The sequence below is a fragment of the Mustela lutreola genome, chromosome 15, assembly GCF_030435805.1.
Source record: "Mustela lutreola isolate mMusLut2 chromosome 15, mMusLut2.pri, whole genome shotgun sequence".
Lineage (NCBI taxonomy): Eukaryota > Metazoa > Chordata > Mammalia > Carnivora > Mustelidae > Mustela > Mustela lutreola.
In genome coordinates, this window is record NC_081304.1 from 35,177,817 (window position 1) to 35,194,658 (window position 16,842).

A 16,842-nucleotide genomic window follows, 5' to 3' on the forward strand; every position below is an offset into this window, starting at 1 on the left:
GCCAAAGGCAGACACTTAACAACTGAGCCAACCAGGTGCCCCACAACTATTACATTTTGTAATTGGATTCATGAAGCCCACCACTAAAAGCCGATGTCCATGTAACAACCTGGAACCCCAAAAAGGCAATTCCATAGGAAGACCTCCATTCCTAAATATCCCATTATTACTGTTCATGTTACAACAATTTCCCTGTTCTCAGACCTCAAATAGATGTTCTATCCCCTACATATCTTTCTAAGATAAAAACCAGGTAATGAGTTCGTAGGGGGCACGTGTGTGTGTTTGTGTGCACGCGCATGCATACGCTTTTTTGCTTTCTACAGACGACCAAAACTTTTGGTCTGCTTTTAATATCCTGCTGTGGAACTGACAGGGATAAAAATCCAAAATATACCCGTGAGTTAACTAAGTTAACTCTGTAGTTGAAAAGCTCCCGACTTCTTGACTCTGAGAAAAGAGCACAATGGTAGCTTGTTTTGAAACAATCACTGGAAATCTGGGCTCCGAAAAGTTAAAAACACTGCTGAGCTCTCACTTGCCATCTAATTTAACATTAAAGCTTTCTCAGCCAAACACTCGATAATTATTTAATCAGAAGCAAATAAAATGCTTTCAGAGTATATATAAAGTATCCTGTGCAAATGAGAATTTCCTGAATGTGGGTTGTTTTGGTTGGGAGGAGAGTGTCTAGTTTTCTATTTTGTTCTTTCTCTCCCCCCACCCCTTTCCTAGATGAGAATGACAAGCTTCCCAGCTGCAGTTCCAGGACTTTCACCCTCCTTTTTGACCTTTTCTCAGGCGTATTCCAGTATAATCTGTAATCTACTCAAGTAGGAAAAGGAAACAGCAGCGCCCTGGTGAGAAACACTGCCTTCTGACCCACATACCAAACTGGGCGGAAGCAATGCTTGCTCCCAGAAGCCAACAAGAGTAGAACACACAATTAAAAGAAAATGAATAATATACACATAGTTTTTAAAAGACTGTTAACAACAACCAGTTTATGGTGACAAAGTTCAAGACAGAAAAGAGTTCAAGGACAATTCTCACTGGGCGTTAACCTGTGTCTCCCTGTAACTTTTCTGGGGGGAGCAACAGATGATGAAATAAAAACACTGCTAAGCTTTATGCATTTCAAGCAAAAACACCTGTCGCTCTTCAACTAAACAGTTCGTGGTGACACAGATATAGGTATTTTAGGGAAGGGTGGGAAGGTAAGAGAAATTTCTCACAAACTGACTCAGAAACAGAAACAAGAATGTAATCTTTTTGGGGGGGTGGGGGTGGGGATTGAGGTTTTTACTGACATCGTCATCACTTCTTCCCACCACATACAAGGTAGCGTGTAAGGAGATTTGTACTAGTGCTTATGACATGTCAGGAGAATTAAAACTTCATGTTCTGGAGAACTGAAATGCTACTAATTACCCAATAACTATTTATAAACTTATTTCTTGTATATTTACACAAATATATGTTTAGAAATAATTAAAAATCTGCAAGGTGGTTTTCCTTTTGTAGTCTCAATACATTTTCACCTGTTAATTATTATCGTAATGTACTCACGACTACTGTATATAAATCGGATTTTCTTTCCTTAAATCTAAAAGAAATTCAATTAAATGTAAAAAGTTGAAACACAAAAATTAAAAATCAAAAGGAACTAATTGTTGCTAAACTGCATATACAGCAAGGACAATCTAGGCTACTCTGAAAAGATACCACAGCATGCTTAGATCAAGGAGTCCTGGAATGTAAAAATAAGCCTGGAGAAGGAGAGGAGATCAGGCGTTAAAAACTTCGTTTACAAGATGCAAGAATACAAGCAGGGGAAAATTAAGAAATATGTCTGAAAAGTTTTAGAGATAAAATAAGGTATATGGGACAGGCAATGAAATATATTGTAAGAAATTCTTTTGCCTACACTTCCTCTTCTGCAATTTAGTCTCAATCACACAGCAAACCCAGATTTATAAAATGAGTGAAAAAATTCTCCCCTGCAAGTGGGAAATTTATTAGTTTATTGTTCTTAGAGCACCCCAAGATTTGAGATGAAAATTTGTAAGAGCTGGTACTCTTAATATTTAATTAGTTTAAGCAAGTTTTGATTCATTTTAAACATTAAGATTGTTTGCTACACTTAAAACAATGAAAAACCAAACAAAACAGTAAATAGACTATATTTAACACTAGAGATGACAAAGCAAACTCTTTTATAAATAAGAAGGATAGAAGAAAAGGATCCTGGGTCTTTCACTTTACGATTCAAATTAGTCGTAAATCTGATATAATTAAGCGCCTCAAAACTTCCCACTCTTCTGAATTGAGCTCAAATAGCATTTTGAGACTAAGTGCTCAGAAGCGAAGACTTTTAACCCTGGTGAAAAATCTCCACAATCTAGCATCACTTAGACCAAATCTGGGGTTCCATGAACTCCCCAAAGTATAAAAAAATCCTCACTGAAATTTTTTTTTTTTTAAGATTTTATTTATTTATTTGACAGACAGAGATCACAAGTAGGCAGAGAGGCAGGCAGAGAGAGAGAGAGAGAGAGAGAGAGGGAAGCAGGCTTCCTGAGGAGCAGGGAGCCCGATGCGGGGCTCGATCCCAGGACCCTGAAATCACGACCCGAGCCGAAGGCAGCAGCCCAAACCACTGAGCCACCCAGGCACCCCGAAATTCTTTTGAAAATACACTACACCCATATCCCCCATGCTTATCTCACAATGAATTCTGTATCATGTCAGCAGAGCAAACAGAAGGATGAACTTCACTAGCCAAAGGGGGGAAAAATACATAAACTTATCTGCATCATTCAACAAATAGAACTGTATTACTGAAACTGTTGAACATACAGGATGTGGAAGAATTGGGATTGGCTCTGAAATAAAAACAAACACTGTTAACAAGACACAATATTAAATAAGTTGCATGATTTAAGGTGCACTTGTTTCAGACTTGGAGGATTCAAAATGACTTAATTCAACATTTGCAAAACTTGTCTTTTTCAAATACACACTGTATATTTCAAGAAAACTTAAATACAAAATCAAAGTATTTTCTGTTGACACCATAGTAGTAATATGTAAGCAACTTTCCTAATAATCAGAAAGATATAAACTGGAATATCAATAGCAAAGATGCCCTTCTCCCTACAATGTTCTTGCCTCTTCCCCACCCCCACCACACAGAAGCTTTCCTTCTTTTTACCCATGACTGTTAAGGATATTTTCTGGCTCTATTTCAGCATCATGACTCAGGTCATGAGAAGTGTCAAAGATGCATTTCCTTCAGATGGGAAAGAGCAACAGATTTTAACAACCATACAAAGTTGGGAGTATAAAACAAAAGGGCCAAGTCAGCACTTTTGAGAGCAGAGAAGATAAAACCTTTTATATTCACATATATTTTATTTCCAGCTTAAAAAATTTAAATATCTTTCTATCAAAATATGCTTACATGTCCTACTCAAGAAGAAAACAGGAAACCCATACCCAATTTAGCTGCCTAAATTATCAACAATTTCTGAAAGAACTGTTCACTCTCCCGAAAAAACCAAAGTACACTATATAAGGATTAATAAACTGTTCAAGTCCTTGTCTTCAAAACTTATTTTTCCAAAAGCAAAACCAGGAATTTACCTGTGTACATAAAAACTCCCTTGATAGAAAGTCCTTGAGAGTGAGAACCACAAAGAGAAGGGATACTATGACCATATCTGGGCACCATATCCTTCCCTGGAATTCTCTTGCCTTAGCAGAAACACTTTTTCTTAATCAGCTGGATCATTGCCAAAAACCATATTCATTTATCAGTACTGCCATTTTATATTTTCTCTCATCCACGATTTTATCAAACGTGGAAACGCTTCAATCCATTCCAAAATTAGACAAGTGAAATACTATTGAACATACTAAGCATTCCCTACTAAGGATGAAAATGGAATAGCCTGTCTTTTCTGAAGCTACCAACAACAATGCCCACATTAATTCCAGTCTATCCATTCTGAAAGTTTCACTTCTGTACCTCATTCTAGCTTCAATATTCTCACCTGCAAAAACATATCACCCAATGTTAATAACTCTTTCAATGAACCTTAAATCCCTTTCCTTTTCTCATCTACCTCCAAATTCTAAGCATCATTTTATGCTAAGAACAGTTATACTAAGAACCGTAAAAGTTTCTATTTCTCAGTATGTGTAACCCTGGCACAGCCCTGACCCCACTCTCCCTACTTGTAACTTATAAACTATGAGCTGGCAGTCAGGTTTTTTATTTCCTGCTCAGATTTTAAGTTCAAGAGCACTCATGGCTGCTACTCCCAACTCTGATAATTTCTAAATCTGTTTATTTGATTTGGTCAGTCATTCAGACACTGGTCATTATGTATCCTAAGAAGTAATTTCTACTGTCTTCTTCCTCTCCATTTTTTTCTAAAACTAAATTTTGAAAAAAAACGTTTCAGTGGACTCTGACCCAGAATTTCTTATTAATTGTCTTCCTCACTGGAAAAGTAAGGCAATGGTAACATCAAATTCTCTTGTTGTTATTCTCCTCACCAGACTGAAGTAATAAAACTTTTCAACTTCCTGAAAAATGACTTCCAACCTGATTGTCAGAAAGTCTCTTCCACCCCACGCCCACCCTAAACAGAGGATTCCTTTCTGGGAAAACAGACCACTAAGAGAAAAGATCTACAAATAATACTGACTAGGGGTTCCCTAATACAACTGCCAGTCTCACCTGAGGGATCAGTGGGAACTAGAAGCTGGTATGACCTACTCATGCTCAAACAACTTCCAATCAGCTCTTTGGTATGGATGTGATTAGCTGAATAAAAATAAAATAAATTAACAACATTTCAATAATAAAATAAAAATGAGAATGATCACCAAGGATTCCTAGACATCCAGGTCAATATTTTGGTTTAATCAGTCAGAGACTGGGCCGAGGCATCACTACTTTTTAAATCTACCTGGGGTAAATTATAATGTACAATCAGGGTTGAGGACCACTGACCTAGTAAGAAAGATAATGATCACAACAAAAAAACTGAAGAAGGAACTCATATGAAATAGAGATAATGCAAGAAGCAAAAAAAAGTCTCCAAAATTGTATCTATATATCAAAGAAATAAAGAATATTTCATCTATAAAAAAGATAAGGTTGTGATAAGAAAAAAAAATCATTCAGAGAAAAGGATATTTTAGAATATGTTACAGAAATAAAAATACAACAAGATTAGAAGACAAAGTTGGGGTATTCTCATAAAGTAAAAGAAAAAGACAAACAGAAAAATAGAAAAGGAAGTAACAGGTTCAGTGTAGGAGATCATCCACTAACATGATTTCCAGAAAGAGGCAAAAAAGAAAACAGCAAGGAAGAAACTATGAAGAATGGAAAGAAGTCGCCTCTGGGGAATGACACCTAAGAGTGGGGAGGGAGGGGTAGGCAAGAGAGTGCCGTTTTTCTTTGTAAAATGTGGTCTCATTTGACTTTTATAATAAATTTATTACTTTGATAAAGAAATTACATTAAATAGGTACAGAAAAACAAGAACACTCCAATCAGTGTTCAAAGAAAAGACCAGCAGAGATTAACTATAAACTCTAATATTGCCTCAATGGTAGAGTTAATCATTCTGGTCCCATAAAGAATGGAGATAACAAGTCCTTGAACAGTAATATACAGAGAATCGAAGAAAGGAATTTTTAGAACATACAGACACCACTTATTCAAATTATTAAAAAGTTTGCTTCCTCTCAACTACCTGAATTCATTCACAGAATCTAGGTATCTGGATGGGGTACTAAAAATGGATTTTAATTAATAGTAATATATTTCACAAGTCTGATTCTCTACAAAGACTTTGAGAAATAAATCACAGAAAACATAATAAAAAGGAAGCCAGGTTATTATAAAATGTTATAAGACATCAACATCCATAGTATACCACGTTCATGCCAGGGTTGCCATGATTACAATCATAGGAAAGTTTAGAAAAGATCGCCCTCTAGAGGCATGTCTCATTAACCATTTTAAAGCAAAACTACAAAAATCTAGAGTTTGATTTGCCAACATAAAAAAGAGAGAGAATGCATTTCACCAGCAGTAAAAAAAACAAAAGAACAAATTCCAGGTTAGTTTCGATTGCTAATTACTGTATGTGGCATTTAAGAGAAAATTTTCACAGGGAAACAATATGGCATATTCCAAATGAAGTAGACCAAAGGATAAAATATTCCAACAGAGTTCAATCAGTTTTTATGGCACTACATTTTTAACATTTATTTTAAAGGCAACATAAGAGTTTTTAAAGATACTCCACAGGTCATTTTATTTTCCTCAAAAACTATGCTATCTGAACCTCCCTCTCAATTTTGCTATGTACCTGTCTGCTCCATAAAATAGTCTATTAAAAAACTTTGATATCTTTATTTCAAAGATGGATTCTTCAGTTAGTGTTTCTGAAATGAAAGCATTTTATTTTCAGTAAGGTACTAATTATAACATCTCTCTTTTCCATCCATTTTCCTTAAAAAACTTATCTGTTCTGAGAAACAATAGGAAGTGACATGAAACTATTTAAAATGCATACAATTTTGGTGTACAGTAAAGGTAAAGACTAGCATAATATTGTAATTTTGCAACATCATAAAAAGGATGATTATAAGAAAACAAATTCACTAGATCTAACAAATTCATTAGATCTAACAAGTACAAATTCATTAGATCTAACAAGTAAAAATCAGAAACAAAAGTTCAATCTGAACTAAAACAATAAAGTACACATAACCAGGAAAAACCCAGGTAGTAAACTAAGATAGCCGAAAAGAAGATTTTATCCAGTTAAAGTGTTTATACTATATATGTGTATATATATATATACTCTGTGTGAGATGAGGCATGAAATTTAAAGCAGAACTACAGTGCACATGATTGATTTTTCTTGGCAAAAATTAAAACATACAAATGGAAACTTCAATCCACAAGTAAACAGTGATGTGGAAAGAAAAGTCATGAAACATCACATTATTATTGATTGTCTTAAGTAGGTGAAACTATATTAAGGCTGAAATGTGGTTGTTTTGTATTTACAACTGTAATGTGGTCTGTATCAAGAAAACTACTGATCAACAAAAGCAAGTAATTACAAAAATATCAAATAAAGGCTATAAACAATTTATGAGTGGTAAAAAGAATGCATCTTACAGATGCTAAAAAGAAAAGTGATGCTACCAGTTACTTAAAAGTACTTCACTAAAACCTGGAGGCTTCAAGTCCAAGAACTCAGAGGCCCCTCTAGAGGTGTCAATCTCATCAGCCAGCTCCATTTGGAAGAAGCAGAATCTGGAATTCAGAGGCCAAAAGCTGTGACTCAAAGAGGACTCCTCCCCTGAGGGAACAATGAGTTGATGGGAAAGGAGACACTTCCAGGAACTCTGGAGAACAGCAGAAGTGAATCAAAAACCCTTCTGTTAACTCGATGGAAACAGCAGGATAAAAAAAAAATTGGGGGTCTGGGGGAAAGTGAGCCCTATCACATAATGAATGCCATATTCCTGAACCTACTTTGGAAAACTAATTTGTAAAGTAAAGAAATGCAAAGACTAAAAGAATAGGTGAATAAATCAATCCTGATGTAGCATATTAAAATGAGCAAAAAAAGATGCAAGAGAAGGAATGCTACTGCTCATACTTTCAGGTTTGAGTTGGTATCTTCCTTCATTTCAGAAACAATATCAGAAGTCAACTTATCAATTCTGAGTCCAATAGTGCTATAAAAAGTCTCTACATAATAAAGTCACCATTATATTTCATTCACTCATTATTCAGTAAATTATTAATTTATTCTGTTTTCTGGGTAAGAGGCACTACACAAAAACATGAAAAATGAGTCAGTCCTGTAAACCCCATCAATAATAAACAGTATCAAAGACAATAATCATAGCAGCTAATCTTTTACTAAGGATTTGTTATATACCAAACACTACTTAAAGTTGATGTGATCCAGACAGTAACTCTGTAAAGGTAGATAATATTATTACCCTCATTTTATAGTTAGAAAATTAAGGCACAGGTATATTAAGTAACTTGTCTAAGATTACAGAGATAGGAAATCATGGGGAATAGAGTCTATCACAGGTAGTCTGACTTCAGGTCCTCCAACTGCCTACTCAAGCCAGTTACAACTTAGTAATGGAGATCATCAAAAAAAGAAGAAAAAAGGTAGGAAGTCGTAAGCAACAAGTACAGATAAAGAGTACAGAGAAGGGGCGCCTGGGTGGCTCAGTGGATTAAGCCGCTGCCTTCGGCTCAGGTCATGATCTCAGGGTCCTGGGATCGAGTCCCGCATCGGGCTCTCTGTTCAGCAGGGAGCCTGCTTCCTCCTCTCTCTCTCTGCCTACTTGTAATCTCTCTCTGTCAAATAAATAAATAAAATCTTTTAAAAAAAAAAAAAAAGAGTACAGAGAAGGAGTAAATACATAAAGTTACACACTTAATATGAAGAGGCAAAAAGTACATCATAAACTGAGCTGAGCTTAAAAGATGCATTCATCATTTACCTGAAGAAATAGGCAGAAAGCAGTTCAGGGGTAGGAACAAGGTGTTAGAATTGGAAAGCAAAGTCAAGTCATTAAATTTGCATGGGGCATAAATAATAGTGGAAGAAATGGTTTCTTCATTCATCAAAAATTTTCGGACTGGTAGAAGAAATGCTGTTCTCCTAGAGGACAATTTTCTGACCCTTTTTTTTTAAAGCTCCCAATACCTACCACCATCCTCAATGCCTGATTCCATTAAGAAACAAAAGCAGTCTTTTCTTTCCCTTCCAACTTTTCCCCATTTTCTTGCTCCCTTTTATTTCATTTTTTTCTTGAAAGACTTATCAAGTACTGGTTTCCTAATTTCTCTCTTCCTGTCCTACCAAAATCCACTGCTATCGGCCCCCAAACTCTACCAAACTGCTCTTATCACAGTCACATGTCCTCTACGATACTAAATTTGATGGTATTCTTTTTCTCACTCTTTATCTTAATTGACCTATCAGTAGAATTTAACATATGGTTCCCTCCCTTTTCTCAGAAAAAAAAAATGTTTCTCATTTGGCCTCCAGGATTTCTCATGTACGGTTTTCCTTCTATGTCACTAGCTACTTACTGGTGGAGGGCGCAGGGCTCAGTCAAAGACAAGAATATGTAAGAATATATGTGGTTCTTGAGCTTGGGCGAGTTTCACCTGGGAGCTGGTGGGTGCGGGAGGGTGAAGGAAGAAAGGATGTTAAGTAATTTATCAAGAGGAGAGCCCCAGAGCTGGTTTTCAGAAGAGCGCTGTCATTTGATGGCCAGATAAAGGTCTAAAGGGAGCTTACAAAGTACCCACTCTGGTGGGTGGAAAGCCTACTGAATTCCCGGCAGGTCTACAGGGTCGTTTCTGCAGGTGGGGAGAGTCAAGTGAAATGAATCAGGTCTGCTGGTCGAGTTTCCTCATTTTGTCACATTAAAGTGGGAAGTTATTTTAATAAAAATCATCAAAATCAGGCACAAAAAAAAAATCTTCATCTTTTTTTCATACTCACTCAACTCACTAAATGATCTCATCCAGCTTTTGGGTTTATTTATGCCTTCTAAACATTTATCCTCAGCCTACTCCTTTCCACCAAACTCCAGGCTTGTAGGACCAAGTATCCACTTAATATCACTACATCAAAGACACATCTTAAACTAAACATGTCCAGAACTTCTGCTCCTATCCCTATCCCCAAACCTGCTTTAACACTGTGTTCCTCATTTCATCTGAAGGCAACTTCATCCTTCCAGCTGCTCAGGCCAGAAGACTTACTAGCCATCCTGACTCCTCTCCTTTCATACCGGACATAACATATATCAGAAATCCTGTTGACCCTACCATCAAAATGTATCAAGAATAAAACTACTACTCGCAATCTCCATTATAAACGATTCAGTCTAAGCCTTGTCTTCTCTCACCTGGATTTTTACAATACTCTCCTAACCAGTCTCACTAGGCTTCTACCCTCGTCAAGCTAAGACTGAATTCTCAATACAGATCTCCATTCCGATTCTGCTAGAATACAGTATTACCACATCACTCTTATTCTCAAAGCTCTCCATGGCTTCTCCATCTCACTCTGAATAAAAGTCAGAGACTGACATTATCTAACCACATTTCCTCTGTGACCTCATCTTCTCGTATACACCTTGTACAATGTCCTCTTTCCTGTTCCTTGAACAATCCAGGCACAGTGCAGGGATTCTACACTGGCTATTCCTTCTACCTCGTACTTGTTCCCAATATCTGCATGACTTCTTCCCATACTTCCACCAGGTCATTGTTCAAAAGTCATTATCTCAGTAAAGTCTGTAGGAAGCTTTCTAATTTCGAACTGCGATCCTCTCCAGGCATTCTCTATTCTCCCTTCCATTCTTTAATTTTCTCTATAGCACGTAAAACTACCTCCCAACTCATCATCCACCCATCCATCCTGTTCATTGTTCATATCACTCCACCAGAAAGTCAGCTTCATGGGAACAGGGATGCTTTCCTCTTTTGTTCACTGCTATACTCCTAGGGCTCAGGAAGAGCACCTGGACATAGTAAACATTAATTAGTAGTTGTTGAATAAATGAATGTTATTTCACAGATGTTAAAATAAAAAGCACTGTCAGCATGAATAAAAAGCTCTTCATTCTGGCAAGTAATGATTTAAATCTGAATTGTTTTTATTAGAACATCTAAAGATGTTTGAAAACTTTGGCTCAAAGCCTTAGAGTCTACATTTTACCAATAGGCAAAGTGTCAAGATACAAAATACAAACCAGGAAAAGACCCTATCTTCATGGAGGTCAACCTAACAGGAGATACAGGCATGTCAATGAACAAGTAACATATTATAGTATGTTCAAAGTATGTTCAGAGTGCCAATATCAAAGCTGATACAGATGACACAACATCGGGAGATCTTCAAGAGAGGCTTAAGAGGTGAAGTAATATTTTTAGCTAGATCAAAATGAAACGGGGTTTCAGTAGGCAATCAAAGGGGGAGTAATAATTACTTCAAGTAAAGATAAGTATATAAATAGGAAAGAGGCCAAGAAATGAATATATGTGGCATATTCAGGGAAGGGTACAAAAAACAAGGTATGGTGGGACAAGAAGTTAGAAATAAGGTTGGGTCTTCTCTAATGTTCTAAAAGAATGATGACACACAGAAAGAAAGATTTTAAGCAGAAAAGTGTAAGATCATATTTATGATTAACAAGGGAAATGCTTGTGATAGTCATAAAAGGATGAAGTCTACTGAAACAGATGAAGTAAGAAATGATCTTTATTTAGGCCTTAGGAAGAAAATTAACTTTGGTCACATATTCCAGTTTTACATATTCCTAAATAGATAGGACCAAATGATCAGAGAAATAATTTCTTCTATAAAAACTGGCCAAATTTTATCAAAAATCTAACATACAATGTAATTCAAATTATATAAAGACTGCTTGGGATCATAACATGCCAAATGTATGACAGTTGCAACTCCATCCTAACAGGTGTGAAAGTATTTGCTCTCATGTTCTTTGGTCCAAAAGAGTAAAGCTGAATCAGTAAGAGTATCATTTTTGTGTCAAGGACTACTTGGACAGTCTGGGAAGGCCTGTGGACTCTTTTTTAGAATAATACTTATAAATGCATGGAATAAAATAAATAGAACTACAAAAAAAACAATTACATATATATAGAAGCATTGTCATCAATATATGCTAAAAATTAAGTTCTGCTATAGTATTATATGTAATAAATATTCAAATCAGTAATATTATTATATAACATAACTACAAAGCAATGTTAAACATAATATTTCAAAATATGTTCAGTAATTGAAAACATTTCAAGATACATTCTTTAATGCAATATGATACGAAATGCATTTTTATTGGTGACAATGTCACAAGTACAACTAATACTACTATCATGTGTTGTCTATAGTCAAAATAAAAAGAAATGCTTAATTTTTGTTAGAGGATAGTAAACACAACAAAAGAATTTCTCTCTATGCACATTTATGGATCTTAAGAATCCTCTTAAGAGACTAAAGTCTAGGCAACAAGATAGGAAATGAAGGAGATATTTAGAGAGAATATATTTCAAATAAATAAACATCCTCTGTTAAGTAAAAAAAATTTAAAGAGGCAAACAGATAAAATAACTCTACCTAAACTGGATTGACTCCAGAAAGTAAAAAGGAAATATCCCTATATCAACTGTTATTTAACAGTTTCCTTTACTTTGCTAAAAAGAGCACAGACAAACAACGGTAATACCGCCAAAGCATGATTCATTTTCAAGATGAATCCCTCCCTGTTCAAGGTTTACATTGTTTTTTGACCAGCATCAGACTGTTTATCCACACAACTGTAAATACATCATTTTTAGAACTAACCAACAACAATGCCCATTTTGTTTTGACAGTAAGACACAAAAAGAACATGCAGAAAAATGACCATCACTTGAAGGTCTACGCTTTAAAAATAAGAAATACTATACAGAATAATGGGGTGACATTCCAACATAATAAAATTTTAACACGTCACCAGGAGGAAAATGCCTCCTGAAATTCCTTCTTTCAAAGGGAATGTTAAATGCAACACTACTGCAAAACAGTATAATCTCTTCTCTGAGATGCCTTCTGTTAGCTTCATGCAAAAAAAGGAAGAGAGCTGTGAAAGCAATCAAGCTGAGGGAAAAATCATATATTTTCACTCAGGAATTGAGTATTGTTCTTCTACTATGTGTTCTTTCATAAATGACAAATGTTTAATTGATTGGCATCTCACACCCTTCTACAAAAATACACTGAAAGTTATTTGTTCGCGGTCATTTAATTTCGGCCTTTTCCCTTGGACTAGAAGATACACGAGAGCAGAGATTACCTCAAATTTTTGTCTACGAATAACCAAAGCCTAGCACAAAACCTGGTATGTCGTAAGCTTAACAGGGAAGGAAGAACAGGAAGAAAAAAGAAGCTCAAAAGACTTTCTGAATACATATAAATGTAAGGACGAAAAATCCTTCCTAATTTTTTTACTATTATATCTGTTCTCTAGTCAACCTAGTTGCCCCACATGCATTCTGAATCTTTCTCCATCAAGTGTTTGGTGAAATTTAATTGAAGAAATAAACTCAGCACAAAGAGAAAGGTCCTCAAAGAACCTATATTATGAGCTAATTATATGACAAAATAGTTATACCTAAAAGTTTAATTATTTCTGAAGTAAAATTTCTTGCAAATGGCTGAAAATACAAATTCTCCACAGCTTACTAAGCTTTTTTTTTTTTTTAATTCCAATGCTTTTTTAAATGACTGTTTTCACCTAGGAATGATTCTAAAAGATTTTCAACTTTGAAGATCATGGGTTACTAGTTAAATTAAATAAACATAAATAACAACTGTTTTTATAAAAATAATGGGGCCAAAGCATAAAGTATCATCTAAGAAGAAAATAGAAGTCTTGAATTTTTTTTGAGTTAACAGAATTTCTCCCCAGAATCCATTTACCTACATATGCTTTCAGTTTATCTTAAAACTTCCTACAAAAAATACATATCTAGGATTGATTAGGTATTACAAAAAGATGTATGTTTGAACAGAAGCTAGAACAAATAAGGATGGGTATATAGCCAAAAGTACAGAAGTACTCAAAGAAATGCTCACACATGCAAGTTCATAACAGCACTACTCAAAACAGTAAAAAGGTGGAAACAACCCAAATATTCTTCACTGGAAGAAATGATAAAATATAGGTATATACATACTGTAGAATATTACTGGGGCATAAAAAGGAATGAAGTACTGATAAATAATACAATGTGGCTGTACCTCAAAAACATACCACGTCATATGAGCCAGCAATGAAAGATCACATATTGTATGATAGCAGTTATATGAAATATTCAGAATAGGTAAATCCATAGAAATGGAAAGCAGATTGGTGGTTGCTAGGAGCCTGGTAGAGAGGAACAGAGGAACTGGTGCAGTCAGTTAAGCCTCTAACTCTTGGTCTTGGCTCAAGATCGTAATCTCAAGGTCATAAAATCAACCCCGAGCTAAGTTCTGCACTCAATGCAGAGTCTGCTTAAGAGTTTCTCTCCATTCCTCTGCACCATGTGCATGCGCTCTCTCTCAAGTAAGTAAATAAATCTTTAAAAAGAAAAAAAAAAACCATTCTTCTTGGGTGAGGAAAACATTTTGCAACTAGTTAGAAGTGCTGGTTCATCACTGTGAATGCACTAAATGCCATGAAATTGTTAAAATTTAAATAGATAACTTTTGGGAGAAGTCCCCTCTGCCTCTTGGACACGAATGCTTATTTCCTTCCCCAGATTATGGAAGCTCTCAGCTATGATCTGCTCAAATACATCTTCCAGACCTCTCTCTATCTTTACCTCTTCAGGGATACCAATAATTCTCATATTGGAACATTTCATTGAGTCACTAACCACCTTACACCAGTTAGAATGACAAGACAAGAAACAACAAATGTTGGAGAGGTTGTGGAGAAAGGGGAACCCTATTACACTATTGGTGGGAATGCAAGTTGGTACAGGCACTTTGGAAAACAATATTGAGGTTCCTCAAAAAGTTAAAAATAGAGCTACCCTATGACCCAGAAATTGCTCTCTGGGTATTTACCCCCAAAATACAGATGTGGTTTAAAGAAGGGGCACAGGCACTCCAATGTTCATATCAGCAATATCCACAAGAGCCAAACTGTGGAGGAGCTGAGATGCCTTTCAGCAGACAAATGGATAAAGGAGATGTGGTCCATATATACAACAGAATATTACTCAGCCAACTGAGTAATAACACCCAACATTTGCATCAGCATGGATGGAACTGGAGGAGATTATGCTAAGTGAAATAAGTCAAACAGAGAAAGACAATTATCATATGGTTTCACTTATTTGTGGAACATAAGGAATAGTATGGAGGGGGGGGAAATCAGAGGAAGCAACAAACCATGAGAGACTATGAACTCCGGGAAACAAACTGAGGGTTTTAGAGGAGTTGAGTGATGGGTGAGTCTGGTGATGGGTATTAAGGAGGGCACATATTGCATGGAGCACTAGGTGTTACACACAAACAATGAATCATGGAACACTACATCAAAGAATAATGATGTACATAATAAAAATTTTTTAATAAAAATAAAACAAGTTAACAACTTAAAATAGTTACTTTTACATTATGTAAAGTTAAGATCAACTGAATAAATGAAAATTGATTTCTGTAATAACCATAATCTCTCTAGCTAAAATTCCCTATTCTTTTTTTTTTTTTAAAGATTTTATTTATTTATTTGACAGAGAGAGATTGCATGTAGGCAGAGAGGCAGGCAGAGAGAGAGAGGAGGAAGCAGGCTCCCCGCTGAGCAGAGAGCCCGATGCGGGACTCGATCCCAGGACCCTGAGATCATGACCTGAGCCGAAGGCAGCGGCTTAACCCACTGAGCCACCCAGGCGCCCCAAAATTCCCTATTCTTAAAAACCTAAATTGGTCATCTGTCAAGGAGAACCTGCAATGCTTTAGAAAAAATGTCATTTAATGTAAACAAATAACGTTCTGTCATTCCAGTGGAAATAAAATGGTACAACCATTCCAATATTACCTACCAAGGTCAAGATCCACATACACACCCAGCATTTTCATTAAAAAATGAATACGCATTTGCATGAAGGAACATGTACAAAAATTTTCATTGCATCACTATTTTTAATAAACCAAACCACAAACCTGCCAAATACATAGTAAAAAGGATAGATAAATAAATAAATAGAAGCATATTTGCACCACAGAAGATGTAAGAGCAATGGAAATACATAAAGTAAACCCACACAGAATAACATGAATTAATCTCACAAACGTAATCCCATGGTGATATATTTTTAAAATAAAATGCAAATGCTGGTCTAAAACACATGATTAGCAGCTATTCCTCCAACAATGAATATTTCTTAATGAGCTAAAGTACCGACTCTGGTTAAAGACAAAGTTTTCTGAAAAAATCTATAGGTATGTGATTCAATCTATAAATTTATAAAAATAATCTCAACTTCCTATTCCACACGTGACACAAAGTATGCCTTAGATATTAAAAAAGTTAGCATGGCAGAGATCATCATTCCTATATTGGCTTCAATTTATTAAATTACTTAATAAATTTAAGAATGTCCCCAATGAGCCTAAGATCTTCTATTTGCATGAACAGATGAGGGGGGGGGAAATGTTTTAATTATTTTATCCCAGATCTCAAAACATAAAGATAACAAGAGAAGAATGGTAGGATTCAGTGGGGAGAGAAAAAATTGGTTTACCGTGCAGAGGTGATCCAGAAGGGCTACTTGATAGACCCGGAACAGGGCTACAGCGACCTCCTTGCTTAGACGTCAGTTCTTGTTCAATTTCTTCCAGCCCAGCACTTTTCTGGAAACGGCTCATACGATTCACAACTCGTGGTGACATATGTGTTCGAACACAAGGCTGGCCACCATAAGGGTTGATGGGGAAAACGTGGGAAGTCCCCCGGAGAGTACTGACCACGACCCAGCGACAATCATGGCTGAAGCAGATGTCTTGTACCTAGAAATGGATAGGGAAAAACACAAACAGGACTGAAACTATTTGGATTAATATGTTAATGGAATTTAAATTTTTTTTTAAAGGAGGGGGGAAAGAAAACGATTTGGATTTATCTAGTATCACACATACCACCAGATCTAAATAGAAACATCTAACTTGTTACCAAATTTACCTCATATTAAGTTTT

The 16,842-nt window shown here is 35.8% G+C and overlaps 1 protein-coding gene across 9 annotated transcripts in view; it reads right to left on the reverse strand.

Moving 5' to 3' along the window:
* The window catches only part of BCAS3 (BCAS3 microtubule associated cell migration factor), a 591,123-nt gene that overhangs the window by 334,557 nt on the left and 239,724 nt on the right, over positions 1 to 16,842 (reverse strand). For all 9 annotated transcript variants that reach the window (XM_059149981.1, XM_059149982.1, XM_059149978.1 and 6 more), the window contains exon 15: positions 16,391 to 16,655. In XM_059149981.1, the coding sequence (XP_059005964.1) occupies positions 16,391 to 16,655 (265 nt within the window). The remainder of the gene's footprint in view (positions 1 to 16,390; positions 16,656 to 16,842) is intronic.